This window comes from Nyctereutes procyonoides, unplaced genomic scaffold (genome assembly GCF_905146905.1).
Source record: "Nyctereutes procyonoides isolate TBG_1078 unplaced genomic scaffold, NYPRO_anot_genome, whole genome shotgun sequence".
Lineage (NCBI taxonomy): Eukaryota > Metazoa > Chordata > Mammalia > Carnivora > Canidae > Nyctereutes > Nyctereutes procyonoides.
This window is the reverse complement of record NW_026575120.1, coordinates 21,835,281-21,843,884: the sequence shown is the minus strand read 5'-3', so window position 1 is coordinate 21,843,884 and position 8,604 is coordinate 21,835,281. Positions and strand designations below refer to the sequence as shown.

At 60.7% G+C, this 8,604-nt stretch overlaps 1 protein-coding gene across 1 annotated transcript; it reads right to left on the bottom strand.

Annotated features, from left to right (window-relative positions):
* Window positions 1-1,256: 1,256 nt before the first annotated feature.
* Window positions 1,257-6,594, bottom strand: MNX1 (motor neuron and pancreas homeobox 1). Its single transcript, XM_055335378.1, is given in 4 exon segments — window positions 1,257-2,071; window positions 2,690-2,850; window positions 5,717-6,128; window positions 6,130-6,594. Coding segments are annotated over 4 exon segments (1,236 nt in total). The 5' UTR covers window positions 6,430-6,594; the 3' UTR covers window positions 1,257-1,708.
* Between the last annotated feature and the right edge of the window lie 2,010 nt (window positions 6,595-8,604).

Sequence of the window (8,604 nt, the reverse complement as noted above, 5' to 3'; positions counted from 1 at the left end):
GATGGACGTTAAAGCGCCGTAGATGCAGACTCCAGAGCTCTGGTTTGGTTTGGTTTTTCCTAACCCCTAAAGGCACCTGCCTTCCCCCTCTCTCCCTCCCCACCCCCTCCCCTCCCTTCTGGCTTGCCCAGTCTCCGGCCCCCCAGAGCACCTCTGGACCTGGAGGTGACCCAGCACCCCCCCAGCTGCCCCCGCGGGTCTCCGGCAGCGCGCGCCCGGCCTCCGCCCACGTTGCACTTTATGGAACGAACCCCGGGGTGATAATGAGCTGCCAGAGAGGATATTAATCTGACCCCAGCCCTGAGGTAGGAGTCGCCCCGCTGGTCCGCGGTAATCACCCAAATGAAACGCCAGGCCCTCTGAACTCATTCATCAGCCGGGAGGGGGGGAGGGGAGCGGGGAAGGGGCGCTCCCCTCCCCCACCCTCCGCGCCCAGGGGCTAGGGAGGGAAAGTGAGAAACCGCAGCGCCGAGGAGGAGGGCGAGGGAAGGAGCGAGAAACTGCGTGCCAAGGCCGCTGATTTCCTCCCGGCCCACGAGGGGCAGGGGCGGGCGCGCCGGTGGAGCGGGCATGTGTGCGGCACCTGCAGGACGGCGGGGCCGGGTGATTGATGGCCCGCGGCGGGCAGGCTTTCTGAACCCAGAGCACTGCAGCCCCAGCGGGAAGCCATCCCTCCGCCGCCGCCGTCCTCGAGGACGTGTGCACAGATCCAGGGAACCGGTGTCTGGCCTCAGCTAGAGAGGTCCTGCGGGAGAGTGGGCTGGGGAGAAGCTGGGGGGTTACTCGAGGCAAAGGGGAGAACTGGGGCCGCCCGGACCCCAGAGGGCAGGAAAAATCATCCAGTCGTTCTAAAGCTTATTTTCTGAAACATTCAAATAGTGTGTTTCCACTCCTGGACCGCCAGTGAAGCAAGATCCTCAACGAAATGAAAAAATAAATACTCGAGATCCAAAGTTACTCTCCTGAGATTCACACATTTGGAGGCTCAAACAACAGGTCTCAGGTGTTTTCACCAGCATTTCACACGTGCGACTCCCCAGTGGTGAGAAGGGAGTTCCCAGACCAGGTTACAGCCCAGAAGAGGAGGTGTTCCCCACACCTGTTTGGATTCTGTCAATTGCAGAATACACCCCCCCCCATCATTTCAACAACAAAAACAGTAAAGTGCACCTTCATAACTCACTCTGCAAAGATTTGCACTCTCATCCAGTAAAAAACCAATTTATTTTACATTCCATCGTGGGCGATGGGAAAAGCTAAATAATAATTTAGCATGCATAAGTAGATGCTTCTTTATATATATATATAAATACAATATACAAAAATAAAGACAGTACAGTTTTGAGATTTCCAGCAGTTTGAATGCTCATGACATCAAGTTTCCCCTAAGATAGGTAAGCACAAAACATGTTCCCTTTTTCAATACTCAGCAGAATGGCGATTCTGGAGAAGGTTTCAAGTCTTCCAGGTTGTCCAACACTGTAGGTTCCAGCCTTCTCCATTCAGGAAGAGGGGAGTGGGAGCCTCCCCTTGGTAGTGGTCTGCTCTCATGGACACCACCCCCCAACACTAACCAAAATTAGGTTTAAAAGAACAGGAGTTCAAGTTCGAACCCGCTGGGCCTCCCTATCTGTCCCTGGAAAAGCAGCCCGAATGGGCAGCCCACCTGCAAGGCTGGCCAGGGGGCTGCCCGGAACTAAAAGGGCCCCTACTGGGGTGGGGGCTGATGCCCGGCCCCCCCAGGCCGTGGAGGCGGCGAGTCGGCTTCAGAGGAGCAGTCAGAGGATACAGCGTGCGTGCTGGCACCGTTGCTGTAGGGGAAGTGGTCCTCGTCCTCGTCCTCCTCATCCTCCTCTGGGTCACTGTCCCTCAAGTCCCGCAGGCGGCGTCCGCTGCCTTTGTCCCCGACTGCTGGTGGCCCCAGCAGCTCGTCCTCTCCCTTGTCCTCTGCACTGCCACCTTTGCTCGCGCCCCCACCACCCTTCTGCTTCTCAGCCTCCTGTGCTGCCTGCTCCTTGGCCTTTTTGCTCCGTTTCCACTTCATCCGCCGGTTCTGGAACCAGATCTTCACCTGAAAGCACAAGAGGTTGTGAGGCACTGGCCACCTCCTTCCCACCAGCTGTCTCTAGGGGGTCCCCGGCTCCTGCACTTGTACCTCCCCAGGGCCTGGCCTCCCTCTGTGCCCAGAAGTGGGCTTCAGAGTAGGGGACACAGAAGCTCCAGGGAGAAGGAGCTCCCCACCTTGAGGCATCAACACACGCAGGAGTGGGGCTGGGGGATTCCGGGGAAGCTCAGACTAGACCTGGGCTGCTGGATTCCTGTCTTTCTCTGGAGGTGCTCTCCCATTGCCTGGGAAGAGCCAGAGCAGCCAGCGGAGATGTCTGCATATCTCAAGGTGTTCCCTCCTCTCTTCCCTCCTCTCCTTCTGGAATAAAATTTCTAACATGTGGCCTGAGGCTTCAGAATGGGCGAGTGGGTGAAGGTGTCCTTAAAATGCAGATTTCTGAATCAGGCCTCCGGCCTTGGTATGCGAGCCCTGGTGGGGCAAATGAATCCCCCTCTGAGGTCTAAAGGGCTCTTCCCAGGTGCTGGGGGGGGGGGTGGCGGCAGAGGGCGAGTGCAGAGGGAGCAGAGGCCCCTAGGAGGCCAGCAAGTGTCCAGACGCTGCAGATGAAGCGGGATGGTGTACCTGGGTCTCCGTGAGCATCAGCGAGGTGGCCACCTCGAAGCGCTTGGGCCGAGACAGGTACTTGTTCAGCTTGAACTGATGCTCCAGCTCGAGCAGCTGCTGGCTGGTGAAGGCAGTGCGAGGCCGGCGGCACTTCCCCAGGAGGTTGGACTGCGCCTGGGCTGAGGAAAGAGAGAGAACGACGTGAGGCCCATGGCCTGATGCAGTGTCCCAACCCTTCACTGCCATCCAGCGCCACCAGTGCGGTTCCCGCAACGCTGCCACCTGGCCCACCAACCCTGCCTTCGATGTGGGTACCCTCTCCAGCAGGGACCCAGTGACGGGAGAGGACCCTGGAGCCCAGGACCCAGATGCCAGATGCCAGGTGCAGCCATCTGGGTTTGGGACTACTTTTTTTTTTTTTTTTTTAAACTCAGGGTCTGGGTGTTCTGATGAAAGAGAGCCTCTCTCTGGGGCAGCCCTGTCCATCGGGTGGTGGTGGGCCGTCCAGGAGAAGGCTGCCAGCTAGCGGGAAGCTGAGGCCAGAGACACAGAGCTCCTACCTGCCCCTCGCTGAGCCTCCCCCAACTCAGCCTCCAGTCAAACAGCTCTCGGGAATTACCAGTCCCATTTCCTGCAGCCAGCAAGGAACTGGAGCAGAATTCTCACCATCAACTCCTTAAGTACAAAAGGAGGAGAAGTCCGGAAAAGGCAAACAGCGAAGGAAGGGAATGACCACATTCCCTGGGCTGTACATGTGAACTCATCACACTCCCCCCACTGAAAATTCTTCTTGGCAGCCCCCCCCCCCCCCCCGCAAGGAGGGCAAAGCCCAGGGAGCCTGGCAGACGGTCCAGGGCAGTTCTCATTTCGCAAATTAAAGGCCAAGGCAAAGGGGGAATCGGGCTTTCTGAACGTTCAAGGAGGTCCCTTGGCTGCATCTACATAATTTCACACGGTTACATCACAGAGAATTTTATGACCTCAAAATGAGACTTCCCTTAATTTCCCAGGAGCCTGACAAGTGTTAGACAATAAACGAAAGGGAAGAACAGAGGCCAGCGCAGCGGCAGAGCTCGGGCCCCCCGGGCAGGCAATTTGCTTTACGGGAAGGCCCACGCCCCCAGCTTTAGGTAAATGAGGCCCCAATTCCCAACTTGACAATACATTAGAACTTTAATTAAAACATTGGCTCCAAAGGGACCATTTGGGAAATGCCATCCAACAGCAGAGACAACCAATTAAAGGAAACCAAACAGGTTTTCCAGCGGCCAGAGGAGGGACTCTCAGAACACATTCTGGCATCCTCACTTGTTTATTATTGCCCTTTAGGATTTGGCGTTCAGATCCCTTTTCTAAACTTAAAGCTGGCTGGGTTTTAATTCTGCTACCTCTAGGTCAAGATTAGGAATCAGGGACAGGCAAAAGAGACTCCACTTTCACCAATTTCCTGGGCAACCTTGAGCTCCACGCAGGCCCAGGAAAGCACCCTGGTGGCCAGGGGAGGCCTGTGTGGGAGGCCTCAGTGGAACCCTCTCAGTGGGAGACTAAGCATCCCAGCCTCTGGGAAATACAGTTCATAAGGGAAAATCCGTGGGGTGGCTTTCCATCAGAAGGGGTTTGTTTGCTGGGCTCCACAGCCAGGCCCAGGAAGAGTGCTCTGAGTTTGGCTGACCCGGGATCAGCAGGTTCAGATATGTCTGAAGTTGCTGCCCCCAAACTGAAAGGGAGGTTCCCAGCTTTCGCTGCTAGGGATCAGGAGGGGTTGACGTCCACCTGGAAGGGCTGGGTGGCCGTGAGGGTCTTTTGGGAGCTGAGCTGGAGAAAGCCAGGGGTGGCTAGGGGCAAACAGTGCACAGGCTGGGATTTTCTCACCAGGCTGTGACTTCTCCAGCTCTCAGGGCCCTAGCTTTTCTCTGTTTAGTCACAACCATAGCTTCTAGCAGAGGACTCTTAATTCTGCCAAGTGTTTATTTTTGTTTTCTTTTTTGCTTCTTCCCCTCCTATGCCTGCATCTCCCCAGTCTAAAGACATCCACTCAGAAGGAAACAATGGGGTCTCTTTGTTTGGGTGTTCTGCAGCTGAAAGCATAAAGTCTCATGCATCAGCCTCTGAGCGGAGCCCGGGTGGGGCGACCAGAGGGGAGATCCCGATTCCCCAGAGTCAACCCCATGTGCCCGCCCAACGGGCCAGGAGAGGCGAGTGGGCTCCTGTAGGTGTACACCGGCCTGGCAAGCATGCTGCCCACCACCCAGCAGCTCTCAGGTTGGGGTTGGTCAGCTGTCCCCTGCTCCAATCTTGGGGAGAGGCTCACTCTGTGTTGGGTGCTTCCAATTCCGGGCAGGCACATGGTCCCTAGGATGGGGTTGGTGAAAGTGGCACATGTCCCATTCTGCAGCAGCGCACGCCGCTCTGTGCAGGTTCGGCCATCTGCCTCCTGGGCATCACAAGGCGGACCAGGCACCCTCACAGAGGCGGGCAGCAACCCCGGAAGGGCCAGAGCCAAGCCAGGGACCTGGCTTTGCGGTGCTGGCCTCTTAGAGCCCATTTCTTGTTCTCTGCTCCCGAATTTCTCCTCCTGGGAGGGGACTGGGGGTCTTCCAGAACCCAGAATGCGGTACTAAGTCAGGTCCGCTTCCCCGGAGATATAAGCTCCTGGTTTCCGTGGCCTCGATGCCCAGGCAGGCGAACTTGGGCGCTCTTTGGCTCGCCTTCCCCCACCACTTCCTTCTCCTCTAGCCTGCCGGTTAATCATTAGATTTTAGTCTCACACCTCCAGCTGCCCCTTCCCGTTAGGAGAGGAAGAGAAAGCAGGCCCGCGCGTGGCCATTTTAATAATTCGTCGCCGACCCCACGGCGTGCAGTCCACACGAGTCTTCGCGGCCCCGGCGGCGCCTCCACCGCGCTCTCGGAGCCGGGAGCAAGGAGGGGGGCTGCCCGTGGAGGAGGACGCGCGGGAAAACCGTGGCTCGGCAACCCCCCCCCCCCACCACCGATGTCTTCCTTCTTTTCCTCCCTCCCCAGGCCCGGGCGCTGCGCGGTACTCACAGTTAAAGTCGGGCATCTTGGGCAGGATCATGCCTGCGGTGGACGCGCGCAGCCACTGGTCCAGCTGGAAGGTGCCGGCGCCCAGCTTGATGGGGTCGGCGGGGTGCGCGGGGTGGGCGCCCTGCACCTGCGGGTAGGAGTAGGAGAGCGCAGGGTGCTGGCCAGCCAGCGCGGCCGCCGCCGCCGCCGCCGAGTAGCCGTACACCGGGTGGCCGTAGAGCGCCGCCTGCGCGGGGAGGCCCGCGCCGCCCTGCGCGCCCCCGGGGTGCAGCCCCAGCGCCAGGCCCCCCGCGGCAGCGGCGGCGGCGGCGGCGGCGGCGGCTGCGGCGGCGGCAGCGCCGGGGTGCGCGTGGTGGTGGGGGCCCCCGGGTCCGCCGCCCGCGCCCCCTGCGCCGCCGCCCGCGCCGCCCGCCCAGGAAGCCGGGTTTGGGTAGGAGCGCGCAGTGCGCGGCCAGCAGGCGCGGAGGCGAGGGGCTCTCGGCGTGCAGACGGTCGGCGGGCGCCGCGGGCGGCTCCGAGGACTCGGGGCTGCAGCTGCCGCTCGCCCCGCCGCTCGCCCCGCCGCCGCTCGCCCCGCCGCCGCCGCCCGCGGGGCCAGACGCGGCGGCCGCGAGCGACGTGACCAGGGCCAGCGGCGCGGTCTGCGCCGAGGCCGCTCGCGGGGGGTCCACGGCCAGCAGCGCATCGATGCGGAAATTTTTGGATTTTTCCATCGGCTTGTTTGGGGCTGGCGAGCAGGGCCGGGCGGTGGGCGACGCGGCCGGGGGCGGGCTCGCGGAGCCGAGCGCGGCGGCCGCAAGCCCCAGGGTTCGGTATTGTTATGGTGATTATTTGCCAATAATCAAAGTCGCCGCCGGAAACTCAGCCGAGGGTGACCATGGTCCGGGCGCCTCCTCCGTGCCGGCCCCGCCCCGGCCGCGCCCGCGCGCGCTCGCTCGCTCCGACTGGAGCCCGGGTGCCTGGACGCGCCGGGCCGGGGAGCCCGGCTCTCCGCGCTGGACCCTCGAGCGACCGCGCCGAGCCCGCTGGCGCCGCGCTGGGGACCCGCGCCCCTCCGCGCACTTGAAGCGCAGCGCGGCCGCCGATTGGCGCGCTCGGCGGGCGCTTGGGGAGGGGCACCGGCCCCGCCATTGGCCGAGGGGCGCACCTGTCACCGTCCGGGCCGCCCGCCGCCCCGCCCCTGCGCCGCGAGGTCCTAGAGCGCGGGCTGCCGAGCGGCGGCGGCGGGGCGGAGACCGCACCCGCAGCCGGACTCGGAGGCCCCGCCTGGGGAGCCCGCGCGCGCTCCTGCAAGTGCTGGGCGGGGCTGCGGGCGCCGGCACCCCGGGTCCCGGCGTGGGCCCCGCTGCCTGGGTCCCGCTCCGGAGACACGCGGTCCCGCCCCGGCCCGGCGACACCTGGAGCCAGCGGCGCGCGTCTCGTCGCGCCTCCGCGCCAGCACTCGAGTCTGGGCGCTGCTGCGTCGGGGAGCCCGCTTTGCTCAATGACGGCAGCACAGCGACGACCAAAGCGGTCCCCAAGCCCTGCTCCGGGGTCTCCGGGGCGCACGGCAGTGCGTTGTGTCCCTGTCGTCAGCCCTCTGCAGGTCGAACCTTATTACATCCTCTGGGAAGTCCTGTGCGTTTCAGACGGCGCGTGTGTGAGAGCGCGTGAGTTTGCCTCCCGCAAGTCCTCGCTGTGAGCTCCTGCCCCGCCCGGGCGGAGAGGGCAGAGTCTGGGAGCCCCTCGGCCTGCAGGACCCAGGTCGACTTGGAGACGCTGCCCACCTGCTATTGGGAGGATCCTCTTCTCTGCGGAAGGACACCCGTGGGCGTGCAAGAGACGGCACCCTCCTCGGCTCTGGAAAGTCAGCGGGAGCCCCGAGTCCTCCCGAGGCGGGTCACTCTGCCCCTGGACCCTGGTTAGTCCCCGGGCAGCAACATGCAATGTCTCTCCTCTTCCCACCTGCAGCCTGGAGCCTGGGGGCGGAAGGGCTTCCCCTGGCTGGGCACCGTAGAGGAGTGAGAATCCAGACTACACGCCCCCCCCCCGTGCCCCCCATACACACACTCCAAATATTTGCAGTAAAGCACTTCCAAGGGCTTTTCTGGGCCGAAAGAATCAACACGAAGGTCGGGGAGTCAAGCGGCCACCAGCTCGAGGCTTTGCCACTAGCTCAGTTAGCTCCAGTTATCTTGCCCCAACAGGGGAGGGAATGCAGGAGGGGGTTTCAGTTCTTGAAGCCAGCTTCCTAAGCAGGTGAGAGGTGAGTAAAGGACAGGGTGGGGGCCCTGGGAGGGGCAGAGGAGAAGGAAAACTCAGGGCAGGTCAACTTTAAAATTAGCAGATCAGGTTGCTGTAACAGGGATTTTTTTTTTTAAGGTAAGTATAGGGATCTCTTAGTTTCCCTTCAAAGGGTTTTTTTGTTTTGCCTTGGCAAGCGTTGATTGCGGTGATTCTGTTGGCAAGAGGCGAGTTTCTTTTTCATTAAAATAGGGTAGTTCTGAGACACAGTACTAGCTGGAAATTAGGAAGATACAGTGGATAAGGGACAGCAGTAAATGTTATGTGGCTTTGCAAAAAACACTGTCAACTTGTAAATAGAAATTATAGCATTTATGTGGTGTTTGTCTAGTCTTGAGATGCTATCTCTTTGGGGTGGTAAAATGCAGTCCTGCATTTAAGGGGGGAGAGAGAGGACACATTTCCTGAACACTGCTATATGCCATGAGCTTTCTAGAATTCTCTTCTTTAATCTTCATTGTGAATTAGGAGAAGGATTTTATCCTCTCCATTTCAGAGACTACGGGTTCAAAGAGGTTGAGACTCTTGTTCCCAGCAAACCGTTAAGCCTTAGTAGTTTGGAGTGGACCAGGTCTGCCGCAGGGGCCACACGGCGGTCACCTGCG